At 44.0% G+C, this 23947-nt stretch overlaps 1 protein-coding gene across 1 annotated transcript in view; it reads left to right on the top strand.

The window, feature by feature from the left end:
* The first annotated feature begins 1642 nt into the window (after nucleotides 1-1642).
* Nucleotides 1643-23947, top strand: part of ClpP (Caseinolytic protease proteolytic subunit) — a 39108-nt gene continuing 16803 nt past the window's right edge. The window contains exons 1-3 of the mRNA XM_068377124.1: nucleotides 1643-1828; nucleotides 7518-7694; nucleotides 8135-8226. Of these exons, the coding sequence (XP_068233225.1) occupies nucleotides 1793-1828; nucleotides 7518-7694; nucleotides 8135-8226 (305 nt within the window). The 5' untranslated portion in view covers nucleotides 1643-1792. The remainder of the gene's footprint in view (nucleotides 1829-7517; nucleotides 7695-8134; nucleotides 8227-23947) is intronic.

Genomic DNA, 23947 nt, shown 5'->3' with positions numbered 1-23947 from the left:
TTTATGACACACACACACACACACACACACACACACACACACACATATATATATATATATATATATATATATATATATATATATATATATATATATATATATATATATATATATATATATACAGACACTTACTCTTTATTATAAATTTATATGGGAGATAAGAACGGATATAATGCTGGTAGATTAAATTTCAGAATTTCTGGCTATTTCAAGTCTACTGTAGGCTAAGTTTAATTTAGTCATTAACATTGTACACTCAAATATTTGTGTAGAATATAACTGATTACACAGACGAAACCTTTGACTAAATGTCATCGACAACTTAAGGCTCTTTCGTAATTTTTTTTTTCGATTAAATTATTATTTAACATTCCCTGTTATCATGGAAATCCATGATGAAAGGCTCTGTATATGTTGATTGCCTTATAGCTGTAAACAATACGGCAAATAAAATAAATCTGATAACACGCGTCCAATTATGGAAAGATTAAAACGTTTAAAGACAGTTCTCCTAGGTTGGATGGGGGCGAATTTAGAGACAAATATAGAAAAATGACGTAAAGGGGGAAAATGCAATAAGTTAAAAACAAAGTGCATGGGTGGAATGCAGATCCGTAAAATACAAATAAAATCACATATCACTTAAAAAAAAATCCGGGAAGCATCAGCAGATATTGTCGTATAAACTGTCTAATGGGAAATGCAAATGAAAAAAATGTTCCAAGATGGGTTGGCTATAGCGATCAATAAATAGCAGGATTCCTTAAAAATAGGATAAAAAAAATATAATTGGACCTTTCGTAGATATTCCGTATGAGCGTGGTGCTGTATCTAGTTACGGATTGTTACAAATTACTGCAGCTAACATGCACAGTGACACTTACGCTTTTAAATGCACTATTTTATTCTTCAGGTAAACCTAAGAAATATTGGTTTTTGTGTTTCATGCACTGCGCATTTCCGTATAAGCAGGACTTCATACAATTCCTCTTCACCAAAGGGGTTAACTACTGCACTGTAATTGTTCAGTGGCTACTTTCCTCTTGGTAAGGGTAGAAGAGACTCTTTAGCTATGGTAAGCAGCTCTTTTACGAGAAGGACACTACAAAATCAACCCATTGTTTAATAGTATTGGTAATTCCATAGCCTCTGTACCATGGTCTTCCACTATCTTGGGTAAGAGTTCTCTTGCTTGAGGGTACACTCGGGTAGCCTACACTATTCTCTTTAATTTCTATTCCTCGTGTTTTGTTAAAGTTCTTCATAGTTTATATAGGAGATATTTATTTTAGAATTATTCTTAAAATATCTATTTTTTTCTTTGCTTCCTTTCATCACTGGCCTTTATAGCATTCTGCTTTTCTAATTAGGGTTGTAGCTCAACAATTAGTAATTATAATAATAATAAAACATTATATCATCATGAACTGAGAAACTGTGAAACCGTGTTTTGTTTACACGCTTCATCCGAATGTGTTATTATGGCTTGGGAATCTTGATTAATATTTCTAATAAACTTTCGGTTAGGTTTAATTAGTCAGTCCTTTCTTTCATGAGTTATTTTAGGAAAAATGTATTTTAGGTTGTTCATTTATATAAGACGATGTCCACTTTGAAACAAACCTTTCCGAATGTTACATCACGGGTCTTCTTCAACTCTTTTTCATTAGCTGCGTGATGGTGTTGGTCACGGCATAAATAGTGTTTCACCGAGTTTACATTTAATTATACGTGAAAACTCTCTAATAACCTTTACTTAAAGACAAGAGGCAGACGATTATCTCACTACAGGATGTCGATGTTGAAGTCCCTTCTTAGGTTTCAACCAGTAAGTTACTTTGATACTTTTGACCAGTTGACGGAGCATCAAAATTTCACAGAATCACATGTTATTTGTATCTCATCTGTAATCTATAATAGTGTGAAAACGTTTCTGGGTAAATGTGGGTATATGTATGGTGACTGGCATCCACCATAACTACCTTGTTTTCAACCCTACTGCTAGCAGTACACCAGTCTAAGGTATACTGGGTAACGGCCTTGTTTTCAACCCTACTGCTAGGAGTACACCAGCCTAAGGTATACTGGGTAACGGCCTTGTTTTCAACCCTACTGCTAGGAGTGCACCAGCCTAAGGTATACTGGGTAACGGCCTTGTTTTCAACCCTACTGCTAGGAGTACACCAGTCTAAGGTATACTGGGTAACAGCCTTGTTTTCAACCCTACTGCTAGGAGTACACCAGTCTAAGGCAAAACTTCTCTGTTTTCAACTGTACCGCTAAGAGTACAGCAGTCTAAGGGGATAGCAGGGGCCAGTTATCCGTCCCCTTAGTTAAGTAGGTAAGGAAGCAGCTTATAGTTTAGGTTGGGTAGGTATTATTAGGTGGTATTTTATGTACACAGGAGGTCCTGTCCGTCGTCATACATAGGCTCCCGGTATTGTAAGTAGGGATCGCGGGGCTTAGCCCCCAGTAGGTAAGGAGATGGCTCCTAGGTTAAGTTAGATGGGGAACCTTAGGCTAGGTGGTGTTCTTGTGTCAGTTTTCCATGTAATATTTGGTTTTACATTGTCGCAACGAACTACAAAGGCTCCCACTAGACCACCTCCAAATCTACGGTTTCCTACCTAACCTAGGAGCCATATCCTTACCTACTCTCCCACTGGGAGGCTGTAACACCCCTTGGATTGCCGTATCCTTAGCTTACCCTGAGACTATATTTCAACCCTGTGTTTGCCTCCAAGCTAGCTTCACTCCTGGCAAGGTAACATTAAATGATACTTTGTAAATTGGAAAAATAGAATCGCATCGTATTTAAGTCCTAGATAAACTATATTTACCCTTTAAAAAAATCTATTTGACAAGTTGTGAGTAATTACTCCATTTTTTATTTAGTAAATATTTTGATTATATATCAAATGTATGCTGGCATCACAAACTTCTGTTTGGATGACCATGTTGATGATGTCCTTTCCAGGTTATTTAGTGAGGAAACTAGAATAGCTTTTTTTATAATTCTATAGTTTTTTATAATTTTAACTTTTTTCCCTTGTGGTGAAGCATTTTAAATTATGAAAAAGTAAAAGAGGAAAACGATAGCTTTGCTTAACATGGCAGTACTGTATATGGAAAGCGTGGTCTTGTAAACAAATACCGGGAGAATAAATCCCCCTCCTCGTGCAACTAAGAACTGGTATCATAGGTTAGTTCATGTCTCAATGATTGCTTCCCATGTGAAACATGGTTTTTCCGTCTTAACGTCTTGTGGTTCAAATGTTGCTCTACAGTAACAAGAAAAAAAGATGCTTCTGTCATTCAAACGGTTCAGAGCTCATTTAAATACATCAGGGACGCCAATTATTTTCTCCAAATGAATTGTTGGTTACTTATGCAATTTTACTGGTGATTGTATTCTCTAACTAGTTCAAGTACAGGTAGCTAGGAGGTTGCAAGGGGCCGTTAGTCCTTCTAGGAAGGACTTGCTAATGTAGATAAGGTTAAGATGGGGGTATTTTAGCTTAGGACATACAGCATCTATTTGTTATTCTAAAGTGGGATTGAATTTTTATTTTATATGTATGAGCTGAGCCTTGTCCACAATCTACAAACCTTTTTAGTTTTGCTGCCAAGTACTAATCAGACGCATAAAAGGAATATCTATCCCGTTTTTTATGCCATGGCTAAATGTCTCAGCTGTTGTTTATTAGATGTAATGAAAACCATAGGATATGTTCATTTGCCTGTGTTTTGTGTACAAATTGCTTTAGGAATTCCTGAAAAATTTGTTGGCTATATGTAGCAAGATTACCTGTTTGAGAAAATAGCAAAAAAAAAAAAAAAATGTATGATCATTAAGATGCAGGGGAAATCAATTAGTATAATGCAAAGCAATTCAATTGTAAAAGCATTTTATTATATGAAGTGTAAAGGAATATTTGATACATATGTATGCTTGCATTGGAGTGTGACGAGTTTGATCCCTAGGCTAACAATGTTGGATATGAACTTTTAGGCACGTAAACATTTGGAACGCATCTCATTCGTTTCTTGATAACTTACTGTACAGTACGTACCTATAAATTATATTATCTTATAAGCAAAAAAAGCAAAAATTTCTTGACCTCACAGGAAGCCTGTGTTGCTCTAAACAATATAGGTTTCTGGACCTGGGAGAGGTTTGATCACAAAATGACTTGCTTCAATCTCTGAAGTGAGGGGAAAAGATCATGATATACTGTATTATAAATAAAAAAGTATCTTCAAAGTGTGTTATCCAGATGCAAGCAAAGAGACTGAAATTTCAAGTTTGAAATATTAAGATTATATGATGTAAAGGGGAGGGGCAGCTGTTGAATAGAAAAATGATCGATGTTGAAGTACGAGTCTCAGGGCCAGTACATTTTCATGGACAGCAGATAGTCCCACCTCATCCCTTGGGTTTAAGCTGGTTACTTGGAAGGTTACTGCTGTGGTTTGGCACCATAGTAGGGGTTTGGGCTTCCCCAGTTGACATTCCAATGGTTATCTCTTCAGATGCATTTGTAGCTGAAACCAGACAGCTTTTATACAGTAGTTAAAAGAAAACTCATGGGAAGGCTCAGAAAATCATGAAGAAAAACTATAGGTGAAAACTTTGTCCATAATAAACCAGATAGTAGAGAGAAGTCATTACAGATCCTAACCCAAGAAAATTAATTCTAATATTAAAACATTAATGATGATAAAATACTGTAAAGTTCTTCCTTGAGAACAGTTATGTGTCCATGAAGTAGACTTGATTTATTTTTACTTTTTTTCAAAATATGTGAAGAAATGGCCAGGCTTTTAGTTTTGCTTTCAAGTGAATCATATTTTGTACTACTATTGATTACTTATTTGGCCATGATCTGTCAAGAGTATCCCTGTGTACCCTACTGTATTCACATTTTGATAGACAAACTTTTGGATATAAGGTTTGTTCATCTTTTTAAATTGATAAATGTTGTATGGTAATAATCCATGATGAATTTAAAAGGGAGCTAGTGAGGGTTGAAGAGCTAATAAAACCTGGGGTAAAAAGTAAATATCAGGAAAGGTTGAAAATGGCATATGACGAGGTGAGAGTAAGAGAAACTGGTAATTTAGAGGAGGAGTGGAAGTTAGCAAAAGAAAATTTTGTTGGGATTGCAAGTGATGTATGTGGCAAGAAGGTTGTTGGAGGCAGCATGAGGAAGGGCAGTGAATGGTGGAATGAAGGAGTGAATGTAAAAGTGGAAGAGAAAAAGAGGGCTTTTGAAGAATGGCTGCAGAGTAATAGTATAGAGAAGTATGAAAAATATAGAGAGAAAAAGGTGGAAGTAAAGCGCAAGGTACGTGAGGCAAAGAGGGCAGCTGATCTTAGGTGGGGTCAGGGACTGGGTCAGTCATATGAAGAGAATAAGAAGAAGTTTTGGAAAGAAGTGAAGAGAGTAAGAAAGGCCGGCACAAGAATTGAAGAGACAGTGAAAGATGGAAATGGAAGGTTGTTAAAAGGAGAGGAGGCAAGGAAAAGGTGGGCGGAATATTTTGAAAGTTTGCTGAATGTTGAGGATGATAGGGAGGCAGAGATAATTGCTGTTCCAGGTGTTGAGGTGCCAGTGATGGGAGATGAGAATGAGAGAGAGATTACAATAGAGGAAGTGAGGAGAGCACTAGATGAAACGAGAGTAGGAAAAGCATCTGGTATGGATGGTGTGAAAGCTGAGATGTTGAAGGAAGGGGGTGTGACTGTAATTGAATGGTTGGTGAGATTGTTTAATGTGTGTTTTGTGTTGTCAATGGTACCAGTAGATTGGGTCTGTGCATGTATTGTACCACTATATAAGGGTAAGGGAGATGTGCATGAGTGTTGTAATTCAAGAGGTATTAGTTTGTTGAGTGTAGTTGGAAAAGTGTATGGTAGAGTACTGATTAATAGGATTAAGGATAAAACAGAGAATGCAATCTGGGAAGTACAGGGGGGTTTTAGAAGAGGTAGGGGTTGTATGAATCAGATTTTTACAGTTAGGCAGATATGCGAGAAATATTTAGCAAAAGGTAAGGAGGTGTATGTTGCGTTTATGGATCTGGAGAAAGCATATGATAGAGTTGATAGGGAAGCAATGTGGAATGTGATGAGGTTATATGGAGTTGGTGGAAGGTTGTTGCAAGCAGTGAAAAGTTTCTACAAAGGTAGTAAAGCATGTGTTAGAATAGGAAATGAAGTGAGCGATTGGTTTCCGGTGAGAGTGGGGCTGAGACAGGGATGTGTGATGTCGCCGTGGTTGTTTAACTTGTATGTTGATGGAGTGGTGAGAGAGGTGAATGCTCGAGTGCTTGGACGAGGATTAAAACTGGTAGACGAGAATGATCATGAATGGGAGGTAAATCAGTTGTTGTTTGCGGATGATACTGTACTGGTAGCAGACACAGAAGAGAAGCTTGACCGACTAGTGACAGAATTTGGAAGGGTGTGTGAGAGAAGGAAGTTGAGAGTTAATGTGGGTAAGAGTAAGGTTATGAGATGTACGAGAAGGGAAGGTGGTGCAAGGTTGAATGTCATGTTGAATGGAGAGTTACTTGAGGAGGTGGATCAGTTTAAGTACTTGGGGTCTGTTGTTGCAGCAAATGGTGGAGTGGAAGCAGATGTACGTCAGAGAGTGAATGAAGGTTGCAAAGTGTTGGGGGCAGTTAAGGGAGTAGTAAAAAATAGAGGGTTGGGCATGAATGTAAAGAGAGTTCTATATGAGAAAGTGATTGTACCAACTGTGATGTATGGATCGGAGTTGTGGGGAATGAAAGTGATGGAGAGACAGAAATTGAATGTGTTTGAGATGAAGTATCTGAGGAGTATGACTGGTGTATCTCGAGTAGATAGGGTCAGGAACGAGGTGGTGAGGGTGAGAACGGGTGTGAGAAATGAGTTAGCGGCTAGAGTGGATATGAATGTGTTGAGGTGGTTTGGCCATGTTGAAAGAATGGAGAATGGCTGTCTGCTAAAGAAGGTGATGAATGCTAGAGTTGATGGGAGAAGTACAAGAGGAAGGCCAAGGTTTGGGTGGATGGATGGTGTGAAGAAAGCTCTGGGTGATAGGAGGATAGATGTAAGAGAGGCAAGAGAGCGTGCTAGAAATAGGAATGAATGGCGAGCGATTGTGACGCAGTTCCGGTAGGCCCTGCTGCTTCCTCCGGTGCCTTAGATGACCGCGGAGGTAGCAGCAGTAGGGGACTCAGCAGTATGAAGCTTCATCTGTGGTGGAAATGTGGGAGGTTGGGCTGTGGCACCCTAGCAGTACCAGCTGAACTCGGCTGAGTCCCTGGTTAGGCTGGAGGAACATAGAGAGTAGAGGTCCCCTTTTTTGTTTTGTTCTTGTTGATGTCGGCTACCCCCCAAAATTGGGGGAAGTGCCTTTGGTATATGTATGTATGTATTAAATTACAACTTCTTAAATTTTTTAATACTTTTAAAAAGATTTATTTACAGTGAATATATTTAGAATATATTTTTACTTATTTTTCAGGTTAGTAAATGTTTCATCCCCCTACTTCCAAATAGCAGTTCTGCTGCATGTATGGTCACTACAAAAAGGTTTATTGGAATGGTGCCCATAGTAATTGAACAAACAGGAAGAGGAGAGAGGGCATACGATATATTTTCTCGTCTATTAAAAGAAAGAATCATTTGTGTTATGGGACCAGTAAGTGCTGATATTTGTTGTTCTATATGCCTACATTTTGATAGATAAAGGGTTGACTAGATTGATGTGTTGTTTCAAGAAATAATATTTTGATGCTATTATTAAGGAAAATTGTGTTCATATGAAATAATAATATTACAGAATACTTATTTTATGGTATTAGTAGTTGTAGATGTAGTTCAGTTGCTATAAATCTATAGACAGAAGCAGTATTTTCCTGAGGAGGAATAATTGTGAACATTAGTAAGTACTGAAATAATTTGATTGACTCTAAATATGTTTTTGTGATGAAAGGACATAAGAGAGTATTGAGATAATTTGATTGACTCTAAATATGTTTTTAAAGGACATAAGAGAGTGTTGAAATAATTTGATTGACTCTTTAGTATGTTTTTGTGATATAAAGACAAGACAATCTTTTTTTATTTATGTATTCGCAGATAGACGACAGTATTGCTAGCTTGGTAATTGCCCAGCTGTTGTTTCTTCAGTCCGAAAATAATAAAAAGCCTATCCACATGTATATAAATAGGTAAGCTCATTCCATAGAAAAATTTTGATAATTGTTATGAAGGTATCCTCATTAAACTAATTCATTCATTATTTGGGAACATTTCTAACTTTTGAAACATGCATTTAAATCTATTTAACTTGATCATGTATTACTAACAATCATATCTACTTTTAGAATTATTTAGAAATTTATTAGTGTGTTAAATGACAATAATACTGTAGTCCTAGTTTCGGGCCTGTGTTCTTAATGTTATAATCGGATGTGATTCAGTCTATTAACCCTTTTACCCCCAGGCTATTTGGAAATTTCCAACCCTTAACCCCCAGGGGGTTATTTCTTTCCCAGCACATTTTGGTGTATATTTTTTTTAAATTGCTCTAACAGCCATGTTGGTCTCATTCTTTTGGAAAATGCCTGAATTTTCTCAAAAAATTATCAAAAATATGAAAAAAATATTTTTTCAATATTAAACTTACCCGATAATCATGTAGCTGTCAACTCTGTTGCCCGACAGAATTCTACGGAAGGGATACGCTAGCGATCGCTATACAAGAGGGGGGTGTACTCACAAGCGCCACCTGTGGCCAGGTACTGCAGTACTTCTTGTTGACACCACTTCAATTTTTCCTCTGTCGTGCTTCCGGCAAGACGTTCATGGATACGCTTATAATTTTGGAGTCTTGTTCACGGTTTTTGGTGAAGTATTGCTCTAAGATTTCAGCTTTCGCTATTCAGGAAGTTCTATTATTAGCTTAGCTAGCTTTTGGAATTAATTTGATTATGGTGACGAAGAAAGTATGAACTCTCTTTCACCTTTAAATGGCCGACCCTTCCCTTAGCGGAAGTGTTGGTGTCTAAGAGAGTATAGACTCTCTTTCTTAATTTTGCTTAACAAAAGTTATAGATTTATTTTATATCTCTCCGCCTTTTATAGGCCTCTTCGATTAACTTCCTTTTATTATAAAATTATTAAAATTAATTTTTATATTTGTTTATATTCGACCTTTCCTAATAGTAGGCGGTCTTTTCTTGTACCGAAGTTAATTAACATTGAGCCCGTCATTTCGGTTTTACCTGTTAACATATTATGCTATTTTAATGTTTTTGAAAGAATTTCTTTGATAGTCTCGTACTGTTTCAAAGTTGAACTAACGTTTTGTTTTGTCTCTGCAGTTGTTGACGTTCAGAACGTTCAACTTGCGCTCTATCGTTACGATAGAGAGAGAATTTTCACGGTGTCACGTTGCAGTAAGAGTAAACCGTTTATAACGTTTTGTTCATTCTTTCTTAGCTTAATGGTTTTAATTCTAATAAAGGAACTTTTTATTTGGGAAATCTTTCAGTTTTTTTCCTTTAACAATAATATGTTTTAACGAGTATATATGATTGGGCTCTTCTCTCAGGTTCTAAGTCTAGAGAGAGAGAGAGAGAGAGATAGAGACGGAGGGAGAGAGAGCTGGATAAACGTTTCGTTCAAGCGAGTAACGTTGTTATCGTTTTTGCTCTTCTCCCTAGTCTCTTTAGGGGAAGAAGGTAAACGTTTCTAGAGTTTATTCTTGTTCTCAAGCTTTATGCGGTGAGAGATTTTAAACGTAGTTTATTTGATCTAGTGTTTAGTCTCTTTCCAGCCACTGAATTATTTATCTTTCATTAGATTTTTCTGTTACATTGTAATTCTGTTTTCGCAATTACTAACTTTTAAAGAAGGATAGAATTGCGTGTTTCAGGTACAAACCACTTAAAGTTTCGAGTTCAGTGAAATAAGTGCAAACAGAAATTCAAAAGTGATAAGTGATTAGCGCAAAGTGTGTCAGTGTTGTGCGTGAGGGTACTTCTTGCGTGCCAGTCGTCCTCCCAGTTCGGGACCTCTTGCAAGCTCCCAAGCCCAGGGGAGAAGCAATGTCGAAGGGCAAAAGGGTTCGGCAGGCCTTGATCGGCGCACAGAAGTATCCTCGGTGGTTGCGGGCGTGTCTTACAGAGACCGTCACTCCCACCCGCAGACGATTGAGCCCTTATTTTACTCGTCTGCAGAAGAAATTTCGGGGAGATAACGCTGGACTCAGGTCTCAAGACCTCTTAAACGTAAAGTCCAGACCTCTAGAGTTCAACAACCCGGATGCAGTCATTGGGTTAGCTCTGACTCTCCGCAGTCATCAGGTGACTGCACACCTCCTAAGAGAGGTAAGGTGATGCCGCAACAGACCTCATCTTCTGTTAAGGCTTTGCCTCAGCAGACCTTAGCGTCTGCCGACCCCAAGATGACTTTGCTGCAGTCCATGCAGTCACAGCTTGCGGTCTTATTGCGTGAGTGTCAGGCTGAGAAGGTTACACCTCCTCCTGCGATCGCTCCGCCTCACCGCAGTCCAGTCTGCCAGGCGTACGATGTTGAGGTTCCTCAGGATACCTTACCGCGTACTGAGTTGCCAGTTACCAGCGGTGTGCAGCAACCTCCGCCTTCCTTAAGGCAACCTCAGCAATGGGAGCAGGAATCTTATGCCTTACTTCCTCCGCTTCCGCTTGCGGTTCCACCAGCGAGGCAACAATCTCTTGAGGTACGACAACCTCTTCCATCAATGAGGCAGCCACCTCAGCACTCGCTGCAGCTTAGGCTAGCACCTCAGGAACCTCAACTCGCGAGACAAGAACTGCGTTCTGCGCAGCCGCTACCTCAACTCTCGCAGCTCACACCTCAGGAACCTTAACTCGTTCCTCAGGAACCTGCTACTGCGCATCCGCAACCCTTACAGCAAGCGCAACTCTTGAGGCAGCAACCTCATGCTATGAGTCAGCCACCTCAACGCATGCATCTGCCACTTTCTCCTCAACTTGAGCCTCTTCCCATTCAACTTGGAAATAACAAATGACAATAATAACACCTCATTACTTTCATAACTTGCATTTGTAATCATATACATGTATGCCTACACAAACATTATGATAATGGAGGTTATTTGTATTACTTATATAAAAATATATATGTATTCCTTGCAATATATTTTTAACAATATCGCAAAATATGGCAAAAATATCTTCAAAACAAAAATGAATCATGAGTTATGAATGTAAGGTAAATATTATGTTGATATTAAAACCCCATGCAAGCATGCATGAAGTAATGCAGTGTTGCCAACAGGGCGAGTTTCCCTTTCCTGAGGTGAAGTAGATTATAGTACATTTAGTGTAGCTTAATTCTACGATTATCATGCCGGCTATCAAATTCATCAACAAAACAGTCTAAATCAATTCCCTCGGCACGTGCACTTTCAATGGACGGTAATGCGATATTACTCACTCTAGCACTGGTCATGGAATTTCTGAGAAATGTTACACGCCATGCAACACGCTCTGCTTACCTTACAGCATGCTCTACATACAGCATGCTCTGCATACAGCATGCTCTGCATACAGCATGCTCTGCATACAACATGCTCTGCATACAGCATGCTCTGCATTCAGCATGCTCTGCATACAACATGCTCTACATACAGCATGCTCTGCATACAACATGCTCTGCATACAGCATGCTCTGCATTCAGCATGCTCTGCATACAACATGCTCTGCATACAGCATGCTCTGCATTCAGCATGCTCTGCATACAACATGCTCTACATACAGCATGCTCTGCATACCTTACCGCATGCTTCTCAGTCACACATCTTTGGTTGTTGCCAACTCACTAGACTGTCAAGCAGTTTCATAACGTTGCCTTCTAGTCTGCTGCTTTTGCACCATTGAAACCCTCACTGAGAGAACTTAGCTTTTCTCGGATATGGTCCCTGTAGATGAGAAAGTGCTTTTCTCCCTCCTTCTGATATTCCCTTGAGGACTCTGTCATTTGGAGAGGAGCCTTTAGCTGCGTAGCCTCCTATGGACTTTTATTTAAGCATAACATGCTTCCAGGGAAGGTAATGGTTCCACTTCAGTCACTAACCCCGTCTGTTACCACACCTGCTCCCATAGACCTTGAGCTGTGTTGCAAGACATGCAGTCCAAGCTTAGTCCTTGTTAAAGGATTTTTTGTTTACGGAGTCAGTGTGTCACTGGGAAGACGTTCAACAACCAGCAGAAGTGACTTGTTGTGACGCAGTGCGGCAACCTCAGCAACCCGATAAGGAGTTGTCTGTACGACCCAGACAGTCTAGACAGCTTCGGGTTGTCACTGTACTTCCTCGCTTCCCCATGGTGGACAGTTCACAGACTGTGCAGCAGTACCATGATCTTGTGTCCGGCTCCGTCAGACGACTGGCTTTTAAGAGCTCCCACAAGTCGTCGCTGTCTGGAGATTCTCAGATGGACTATGGATCTGACCAAGGAACTGGGCCTCCTGGTCAATTTTGAGGAGTCTCAGCTCATCCCATCCCAGACCATTGTCTCCCTGGGTATGGATCTTCAGAGTCGAGCTTTTCGGGCTTTTCCGTCGGCCCCAAGGATCTTCCAAGCCCTAGAATGCATCCAGAGCATGCTGAGAAGGAACCGATGCTCAGTCAGGTAGTGGATGAGTCTAACAGGGACACTTTCATCGCTGGCCCTGTTCATCGTGTTAGGGAGACTCCACCTCCCCCCCTTCAGTATCATCTAGCTGCTCACTGGATAAAGGACATGACGCTAGAGACGGTCTCAGTTCCTGTTTCCGAAGAGAGGAGGTCTTCTCTCGCGTGGTGTAAGAACAGCTTTCTTCTCAAGGAAGTCTACCTTTGGCTGTTCAGAAACCCGACCGCCGTCTCCTCTCGGACACATCAGACACGGGCTGGGGTGCGACTTTGGACGGACAGGAATGCTCGGGAACATGGAATCAGGAGCAAAGGACACTTCACATCAATTGCAAGGAGTTGTTGGCGGTTCTTCTGGCCTTGATAAACTTCAAGTCCCTCCAGCTTAACAAAGTGGTGGAGGTGGACTCTGACAACACCACAGCCCTGGCTTACACCTTCAAGCAGGGAGGGACTCTTTCGTGAAGTTGTTCTAGATCGCAAGGGACCTCCTCATCTGGTCTAAAGATCGAAAGCTCACGCTGGTAACGAGGTTCATTCAGGGCGGTATGAATGTCATGGCAGATCACCTCAGCCGGAAGGGTCAGGTCATCCCCACAGAGTGGACCCTTCACAAGAATGTTTGCAGCAGACTTTGGGCCCTGTGGGGTCAGCCAACCATAGATCTGTTCGCTACCTCGATAACCTAGAGACTCCTGTTGTATTGTTCTCCGATTCCAGACCCAGCAGCAGTTCACGTGGATGCTTTTCTGCTGGATTGGTTCCATCTCGACCTGTATGCATTCCCGCCGTTCAAGATTGTCAACAGGGTACTTCAGAAGTTCTCCTCTCGCAAAAGGACACGGCTGACGTTGGTTGGCTCCGCTCTGGCCCGCGAGAGAATGGTTCTTAGAGGTACTGCAATGGCTGGTCGACATTCCCAGGACTCTTCCTCTAGGAGTGAACCTTCTACGTCTACCTCACGTAAAGAAGGTACACCCAAACCTCCACGCTCTTCGTCTGACTGCCTTCAGACTTTCGAAAGACTCTCAAGAGCTAGGGGCTTTTCGAAGGAGGCAGCCAGAGCGATTGCCAAAGCAAGGAGAACATCCACTCTCAGAATCTATCAGTCTCAAGGGGAAGTCTTCCGTAGCTGGTACAAGACCAATGCAGTTTCCTCAACCAGTACCACTGTAACCCAGATTGCTGACTTCCTGTTATATCTAAGGAAAGTAAGATCCCTTTCAGCTCCTACGATCAAGGGTTACAGAAGTATGTTGGCAGCGGTTTTCCGCCACAGAGGCTTGGATCTTTCCACCAACAAAGATCTACAGGACCTCCCTAGGTCTTTTGAGACCTCAAAGGAACGTCGGTTGTCCACTCCAGGCTGGAATCTAGACGTGGTCCTAAGGTTCCTTATGTCATCAAGATTTGAACCTCTCCAATCAGCCTCTTTTTAGGACCTCACATTAAAAACTCTTTTCCTCGTGTGCTTGACAACAGCTAAAAGAGTAAGTGAGATCCACGCCTTCAGCAGGATCATTGTTTTCACATCTGAAACGGCTACATGTTCCTTGCAGCTCGGTTTTTACTAAACGAGCTTCCTTCACGTCCTTGGCCTAAGTCGTTCGAGATCCCAAGCCTGTCCAACTTGGTGGGGAATGAACTGGAGAGAGTACTTTGCCCAGTTAGAGCTCTTAGGTACTATCTAAAAAGGTCTTAACCTTTACGAGGACAATCAGAAGCCTTATGGTGTGCTATCAAGAAACCTTCTTTTCCAAGTTCTAAGAACTCAGTTTCTTACTATTCAGGCTTCTGATTAGGGAAGCACATTCTCATCTGAAGGAAGAAGACCTTGCTTTGCTGAAGGTAAGGACACATGAAGTGGGAGCTGTGGCTACTTCAGTGGCCTTCAAACAGAGCCATTCTCTGCAGAGTGTTATGGATGCAACCTATTGGAGAAGCAAGTCAGTGTTAGCATCATTCTATCTCAAAGATGTCCAGTCTCTTTACGAGTACTGCTACACCCTGGGACCATTCGTAGCAACGAATGCAGTAGTAGGCGAGGGCTCAGCCACTACATTCCCATAATCCCATAACCTTTTAATCTTTCTCTTGAATACTTTTTATGGGTTGTACGGTCGGCTAAGAAGCCTTCCACATCCTTGTTGATTTGGCGGGTGGTCAATTCTTTCTTGAGAAGCGCCGAGGTTAAAGGTTGTGATGAGGTCCTTTAGTATGGGTTGCAGCCCTTGATACTTCAGCACCTTAGAGTTGTTCAGCCTCCTAAGAGGAACGCTGCGCTCAGTAAGGAAGACGAACTTATTTAAGGCAGAGTAATGGCTCAAGTCGACTTCCTTACCAGGTACTTGTAATTTCATTGTTATTTTGAATAACTGATAATATGAAATACGGGATACTTAGCTTCTTGATATACATGTACACTGGTTTTCACCCACCTCCCTGGGTGTGAATCAGCTACATGATTATCGGGTAAGTTTAATATTGAAAAATGTTATTTTCATTAGTAAAATAAATTTTTGAATATATTTACCCGATAATCATGATTTAATTGACCCACCCTTCCTCCCCATAGAACCAGTGGACCGAGGAAAAATTGAAGTGGTGTCAACAAGAAGTACTGCAGTACCTGGCCACAGGTGGCGCTTGTGAGTACACCCCCCTCTTGTATAGCGATCGCTGGCGTATCCCTTCCGTAGAATTCTGTCGGGCAACAGAGTTGACAGCTACATGATTATCGGGTAAGTATATTCAAAAATTTATTTTACTAATGAAAATAACATTTTTTTTTAGCACTTTTTTGCAAGGACGTACCTGTACGTCCATGGGGGTAAAGGGATGGCTTTTGTGAAACGTACCAGTACGTCCTTTGGGGGTACAAGGGTTAAATGAACATTATCATTGGGCAAACCAAAATAAGCGAAAGAAAACTCATTTTATGGGACATTGTCAACAGGTGGCTCATTTTTTAATTTAAATTGAAGATAAGTGGTTAAAATGTCATGAAGTACTTCAGCTGTGAATTGGCTTAAAATCTAATGTTTGGATTAAGAAAATTATAACCTTTGACTTCGAAATATACTAGAGCGATAAGGTGACTTAATCCTTAAACTACTATTAAAAATCCATGATAAAAGATGGGTTAATAAGAAGTCTTGGTTTGATTTGCCTGGACTCCACACCTGTTCCTGTAGCAGATACAGGGTATTGTTGGAAGTAGTGTGTCAACCCATCAAGAATCCCTTTTTGACATCCTTAGTGCTGTAGGGTACATGCTCCCACATATCGATTCTTACAATATTATGGGAATACCTGTGCTCTTTTTGGGGTCGCAAATGGTAGAGATGATAATGAAAATTCAGGACCTTGTTTATTTCCTCATCTGGGTTATCCAGCATTGGGGTATGATACGCAAGTCCAGTTTTGCCTGGTGAGCAGTAGTAATGCACACGTAGCGATAGAACTGCATTGGAGAACTCATCATACTACAATCAGAATCTGAGGAATTTTAAGATTTTTTTTTTTTTTTTTTTTGCTACGATGGATTACTATTAGTTAGGTAGTAACAGTAGTTTGGAGTGGCATGAATTTTTTTTTTTTATGTTTTTGGCCTAATATCTGCCCCACAGACTTGACTGGATTTTGACACCAGTGGAATCCTGAGCATTCTGATCAAACATGAGGCTGCAGAGGTATCTGTATTTTTGGTTGGTCTTAGCTGAGTTGCCATTAAAACTTCAGATGTGATTGCCTGGACCATCTGATATGCCAGGATCTGAGTTTTTAGATCAGCTGAAGCAATGGGGACTTATTTAATTTTCATTGCAATCTTCCAGAGCTTTCAGCAGCACCCGTGTTGTTTAAAATCAATATATTTCTATTGCTCATAAACTGTTTTCACTATCTTCTGCTTTCATAATGCTCATGTAATTACTTCATGTATACTTCTAGTTATATTCTCAAGATCTAGTGAGATCTGATATAGTCTTTACCTTATAACGTTATAAGTGATGAATGTTTAGTTGATTTCTCTTGCATGTAATACCTACATAGTATGTTATAACAATCCTATTTTTCAAACTTTAATTTTTTCTACTGAATTGCATCTAACTTATGTTTGTTCCAACACGAATACTTACCTCGAACTACTTTCTTAGGAGTTACCTGTAATCTCCTCTCTACCGACCAGAGTTTTGTGTAGGGTACCCTCAATCCCGTTTTCTATGGAGGCCTACCCCGGCATTAGAGAATGTGCCCCGAGGGTAGGCTTTGCGCTAGGTCGATGTCCGCTTGGGTCGATATCGCCAGTAAGTTCTCTGGTCGCGACGTGTCACCACGTCGCTCTCGTTCTCTATCGATCCTTTGTGTGCGTTGTGTTTCCCGTGTGGTAACTTGAGTTCCTGTGTACTTATCCCTGGTGTTCCTGTGTGTTCACCTTCCACCCTTGTGCTTCCCCAGTGTATTCCTTGATTCCCTGCGTTCCTGTGTCTTGCGTTTGTGCATTATGGAGCAGATCCGCCGTTGTCCTGGGCCTAGAGCCGGTAAATCGTGTGGAGCGTTCCTCTCCAAGCCTGAAGTGGACCCTCACTCCTTTTGCTCCTCCTGTAGGGGCAAGGTATGTTCGTCATCGGATACGTGTCCCGAGTGTGTAGGTTGGAGTGATATCCAGTGGGTGCGTTACGGAACAAAGAAGAGAAAATCGTCGAAACGTTCACCCAGGAAGGCTAGTGTTACTTCGCCGCTACCGTCGCCCAGTGAACGGTCCGACGGGGCTTCTGTTTCGCCTTCCCCTACCCAGAGTAGGGGCTGAGGTAAGTCCATCGTGGGGAAAGAACCGAGCGATCTTCCCCAAGAATCTAGTGAATGTGCAGTGGGGGTTGCGGGTCCTTCTCTGGCTAGTGAAGAGCCCGGTAGTGCGTCTGGAGACTCGGCCCTTGTGCACGGGGGGCACGTGTCCTCCGATGACCCCTTGTGGGGTGGTAACGTTGTTTCTGTGTCTTCGCCCCCTTCGTGGGCCTGTGTTTCAGGGTCTTCGGCAGGCGGCGACAACCAGGGTAAGTTAGGTTCTGCAGGGAGTGATGTCTTCGGGTGGAAACTTCCTAAGACACCGGGTAGGTCCCCTATGTGAATGGAAGAGGGCCTGGATTCCTGGTTCCCTGGCGTTGGGCGTCAAACCTCGTTCCCAACCCCGCTCACGGAAGTTCCCGAAGAATTCCTACAACCTTCTACCTCAGGCACGCAACGAGTCACGAAGTCCCCCGCGGTCCCCGCTCCCGCCCGCCGTACGGTAAGTGCAGTGACGTCGGGCTCTTCGGAGGAGTATTACTCGTCGGGTGAAGAAGCCAGGAGGAAGCATCGCCGTCGGAGGGAGCGGTCCAGGAGCAGGCGCTCCCGTTCAAGATCGCGTTCCAGATACAGCAGGAAACGCTCCCGTTCCCCAAGAAGAAAATACAGAAGGAGTAGGTCACCGGATGGCAATTGGGTCTTCGTACCCCGTGAAGCAGAGATACGTCGTTCCCCGGACCGCCGGTCCAAGGATTTCTCGCCAAGGAGACCTCCCTCCAAGCACGGTTTTGACCCTCGCAGGCAAGTTCGCGAGAAGGACTCAACAGGCAGGCATAAGACCGCGAAGCCTTCGGTTCACCCCGCCCAGCGGGGGGAACCACGCTTCCTTACGGGCAGCCTGGCCGAACCAGCCCAGCTGGTGTGGCCCTCGGGTCGGAAGGAACGGTTCCCGCTGTCGGGTCAGCCCACGGGATCCGCGTCCTCGTCCCCCAGAGACCTTGAGCGGACGCTAGTCCTCGCTGGGTCGGCGATGCCTGCGCTAACCCCCGCCCCTGGTGCGGAAGCCTCCGCCGAAGAAGTCCAGTACCTCGGCAGGGCTGCGCCCCTTGCATCAAGAACAAGACGTCCGGTGGGTGTGCCCGGTGACCCGGCTCCCCGGGCTCAAGCCGAGGCTTCGGCTGACGGTAGGGAGGGTTCCCCGACGGAGGACTCGGCCTATAGAAGGGTGATTGGCCTTATCAGGAGGCATCATAAAATTGAAGAACCAGCAGCTACCGACGAGGACTACTGGAGGTCCACCCTTATACGGTTAATGCAGATCCCTACCCAGCCTAAGACCTCTCTGGCTCTCCCTCTAGCCCGGGATCTCGTCCTAGGGCAAGAATACGTAAACAAAGTGGTGGCTAGTAATGCCGAAGCCCCCAAAACTCAGAGTTCTTCTAAATTACTCCAGGGGCTCAAGACTCAGGGCAAGGTCTATGTACCGGAAGGGCGTCGACCAGGACCCTGCAAAGTAGAACCTTCCCTTGACATCCTGGGTCAGGGCGTCTCGGAGGACAGAGCCTCTTCGGACCCAGTTTGTTTTTCTCCATTGGAGGCCGCCACGATGGAAGAAATGTCGAGGGACCTGGTGCACGTCTCCTCTTGGCTGGACTGGTGGGCTTCCACCTTAGTAGGGGTGCAAGCCACGTTTGACCCCACAGACCCGGAACAGCAAAACCTCCTGAGGGAACTTATCACCTCCGGGGGCAAGACCCTAAAGTTCCTGACGTACTAGTCTCTCGCCCTGACAGCGAATTGGGTACTCCGCAAGAGACACACCATCCTGGCTAAGGTGTCCCGAAAGGTCCCAGACAGGGAGGCGCGGGCCATGAGGAGCCTTCCCTTGTGGGGTGACTCCTTGTTCCCCTTAAAAGACTTAGAAACCATTATGGAGAAGGTGTCTAAGAGAAAAGATTTAAGCACCCCCAGGCCTATGCCTACAAGGAGACCGCCCTACAAGAGGTTAGTCTCAGACAGTGCCGCGACGGCTCAGGCCTCCCCTAGCATGACGAGGAGAGAAGCTCCTTCTTCCTCCTGGTCCTCAGCACCTCAGCCCCCCCGTAGAGGGGCCCCAGCATCTTCAGCCTCCTTTAGGACAGGTTATTCTGCCTCCAGGAGAGGCCGTTCAGGCCGCTCCTCCAGAAGGAGATAGAGTGAGAGGCCCCCTATCCCTGCCCAAGCCTCAGGTTGGGGGATGCCTCAGACTATTTTGGCAAGCATGGAAGGCTCACGGAGCGGAGCCCTGGACAGTGTCCGTACTGAAGGAGGGCTACAGGTTACCGTTCTTAACAGAACCACCCCCTCTAATCCCGGCCAGCCGGGCGGAGTAGCTGGTCCCCAAGGACCCGTTGAAGAAGACCGCCCTTCAAGAGGAAGTGTCCTCCATGTTGGAGAAGGGCGCCATGGAGAAAATTCTACACCCAGGCCTGGGTTTCTACAGTCGCCTGTTCCTGGTAGAAAAGGCGACGGGGGGTGGAGACCGGTTATAGATCTGTCGACTCTCAACAAGTTCATAAAGAAGACAGACTTCAAAATGGACACTCCGAAGTCGGTTCTACTGTCCTTAAGGGAGAAAGATTACATGATGACCATAGACCTCAAGGACGCCTACTTCCAAATTCCGGTCCACCCCTCGAGTCAAAAGTTTCTCCGGGTGAAATGGGGTTCCCAGATCCTGCAATTCAAGACCCTTTGCTTCGAATTGTCAACAGCGCCCCAGGTGTTCACGAGAGTCTTCACGACTGTCTCAGTGTGGGCTCACGAACGAGGCATTTGCCTCATCCGATACCTGGACGACTGGTTGCTTCTTTCCTCCTCGAAGGACCTCTTGAAGGAGCAAGGGATGAAACTCCTCCAGTTTTGCAAGGATCTGGGCATCGTGATCAACCCAGAAAAATCAAACCTATCCCCCTCCACCAGAATGACCTACTTGGGGATGACTCTAGATACCATTCTGGGAAAAGCCTTCCCTTCAGAAGACAGAATAAACAATCTTATGGAGATCATTCGCCCATTCCTATCGGGGCGCCCCAGGAGAGCGAAGGACTGGCAAAGACTGATAGGGCATCTGGTGTTGTTGGAGAAACTGGTTCCCCAGGGGAGAATCAGACTCAGAGCCGTACAAAGGAACCTGAAGAACCTCTGGTGCCAACTGGACTCGCAACAAGTACTAATCCCAGTTCTACCAAACACGAGGCCCTCCCTGGAATGGTGGCATTGCCGGTCGAACTCACTCAAGGGGATGCCCTTCGCGAACGACCCCCCCGGGTTACTACTGTTCACAGACGCCTCCAACCAGGGATGGGGAGCCCATCTCCTCGACGAGACAGCGCGAGGAACCTGGATGGACAGGGAAAAGGAACTCCACATCAATGTCCTAGAGTTGAAGGCAGTCCAGAAGGCTTGCCTACACTTCGCAGATCTTCTAAGGGGAAAAACCGTGGCGTTGATGTGCGACAACGCCACGGTAGTGGCATACATAAAGAAGCAAGGAGGTTTGAAGTCAAGGGAGTTGTGCGATCTCACCATAAAGATTCTAGATTGGGCAGAAGCGAACCAGGTTGTGTTATTAGCAAGGTTCATTCCCGGGAAGAAGAACGTGCTGGCCGAAGGTCTCAGCAGGGTGGGCCAAATAGTAGGGACAGAGTGGTCCCTCCTCCCAGAAGTAGCCAAGCTCATCATCCAATGTTGGGGTTCCCCGGTGATGGACCTCTTTGCAACCAAACTGAACGCCCAACTCCCCGTATATTGTTCTCCTGTACCAGATCCGAAGGCAGCCTTGGAGGACGCCTTTCAGCACAGGTGGGACAACCTAGACGTGTACGCTTTTCCCCCCTTCACGTTGATAAGGCAAGTGCTCAACAGAGTAAGGACTGCCCGAAACTTAAAGATGACTTTGGTAGCGCCCTGGTGGCCGGAGAGAGAGTGGTTCGCAGACCTAAAAGACCTGGCGAGTCAACCTCCGTGGCCTCTGCCCGACAGGTCAGACCTTCTACACCAACCACATTTTCTCAGACTTCACGACAACCCACAGTCTCTACGTCTTCACGCCTGGAGACTATCGAGCGACTCCTGAAGAAGGAAGGGTATTCATCAGCTACTGCTAAGAGAATGTCGCTATACCTGAGAAGGTCTTCAGCTGTGGTCTACCAAGCTAAGTGGGCCTCCTTCACGAAGTGGTGCGCTTCGAGGCACATAAAGCCCCTCAATGCCTTTGTCCCAGACATTGCGGATTTTCTGGTATATCTCAGAGACAAGGTGGGAATGTCAATCCCAGCCATAAAAGGGGTACGGGCCGCCTTGGGCCAAGTCTTCTTCCTGAAGGGCATCGACCTGGGGTCCTCTAGGCACATCGCGATGCTTGTCAAGAGCTTCGAGCAGTCCTGCCCCCCACAAGCAGGTAGGGTGCCCCAGTGGGACTTAGCTAAGGTCCTGAAGATGTTGAGTGGCCCCCCCTTTGAACCTTTGAAAGATATCGTGGACAGGGATCTCACTCTCAAGGCAGTCTTCTTGCTGGCCTTGGCGTCCGCTAAGAGAGTAGGGGAGATCCATGGGCTGTCTTATGACGTCTCTCATTCGAGGGGGTGGAAAGAAGTATCTTTCAAGTTCGTTCCTTCTTTTGTGGCGAAGACCCAGAACCCAGCTGTCTGGGATCCTAAATTCGAAGGTTTCTCCATACCAGCCATCCCTAGGACGGGTAATGCTGAGGATTTAAAATTATGCCCGGACCGTGCCATTAGAAAATACCTTGAAAGAACGGCTCATCTCCGGCCAGGCATCAAGAGCCTCTTCGTCTCCACGGGTGTTACTAAGAAACAAGTATCCAAGAACACCATTTCCTTCTGGTTGAGACAAGTTATTGCCAGGGCCTACAAGGAAGAAGGTCTGGCCGTGCCAGGCGTCCCCAGACCTCATGACATCAGAGGTCTGAGCACGTCCTTAGCCTTTGAGAAAAACATGGCAGTGGGTCAGATCCTTCGGGCAGGTACTTGGTCTAACCAGTCGACTTTTACTGCCCATTACCTCAAGGACTACTCGAGGAAGTCCGTAGACGGGTTCTCCATTGGAACAGTCATCTCCGCCCTCCAAGTGGTTTAACGGTAAAAGCCCCAGGCTCAATCGCGGATGGCAACCGGGAGACACAGGTTCGTTTCCTTTCATCCTACCCAGTTGTTCCCTATCCTCATCGTAGATTACCAGCTTGTACCATTGGATAACATGTTCTTCACAACTACGTTACTGGATGCAACATCAGAAGAAGTTTTTCAAAGGGTGAGTACTTAGACACTAACGTGAGCTCTTTGTGTAGTTACCCTCTCGTCCGTTTTCTAGTATCTACCGTTATACCTAGGCCTCTTGGCCTCCGCTTACTGGGTCTGTAGGTCAGAATACCACTCCCGCCTCCTAAAGTGTAAGTCTCCTAAGAAAGTAGTTCGAGGTAAGTATTCGTGTTGGAACAAATCAAAAATTTTAAGTAATTTTTGTTTATCCTAACATACTTACCGAGAACTACTTTCGGGTAATGGCCCTCCCTTCCTTCCCCGAGTGCCCCTCTGCCCTTGTAAGTATTGTGCTACATCAATAGAACTTACTGGCGTTATCGACCCAAGCGGACATCGACCTAGCGCAAAGCCTACTTGGGGCACATTCTCTAATGCCGGGGTAGGCCTCCATAGAAAACGGGATTGAGGGTACCCTACACAAAACTCTGGTCGGTAGAGAGGAGATTACAGGTAACTCCTAAGAAAGTAGTTCTCGGTAAGTATGTTAGGAAAAATAAAAATTAATTAAAATTTTTTATTTCTTATTGTTTATGTAATAGGTTGACCAAAGCTCCAGCCACCCATTGAGATACTACCACTCGTCCATTATTAGGTCTTTTGATTGGCGAGATAGTACTACTGAATATTTGATCCCTCTGGTTATGGCTCGTTTTTTCTTTGCCTACACTTATGCTGAATAGTCTGGCCTATTCTTTACACGTTCTCTTTCTTCATACACCTGAGAGCACTAAGATCACAAAATTTCTTCTTCACCACGCTGTATTTGTTCAGGGGGTTACTTTCCACTCATTAAGGGTAGAAGAGACTAGCTATGGTAAGCAGCTCTTCATGAAGGACACTCCAAAATCAATCCATTGTTCTCGAGTCTTGAGTAGTGCCATAACCTCTGTACCATGGTTTTCCACTGTCTTGGGTTAGAGTTATATTGCTTGAGAGTACTGCACACTCAAGCACTCTATTCTATCTGTTTCCTTATTTGCTTTCCTTACTGGGCTATTTTTTCCTATTGGAGCCCTTGGGCTTATAGAATCCTGCTTTTCCAACTGAGGTTGGAGCTTAGCTAGCAGTAGTAGTAGTAGTAATTTGTGCTGGAAGCAGCAAGAATATCATCAGCAGCTCTACTTTACATTGTGCATTTT

This window comes from Palaemon carinicauda, chromosome 7 (genome assembly GCF_036898095.1).
Source record: "Palaemon carinicauda isolate YSFRI2023 chromosome 7, ASM3689809v2, whole genome shotgun sequence".
In the NCBI taxonomy this organism is placed as follows: Eukaryota; Metazoa; Arthropoda; class Malacostraca; order Decapoda; family Palaemonidae; genus Palaemon; species Palaemon carinicauda.
This window is presented reverse-complemented; position numbering and strand designations above follow the sequence as displayed.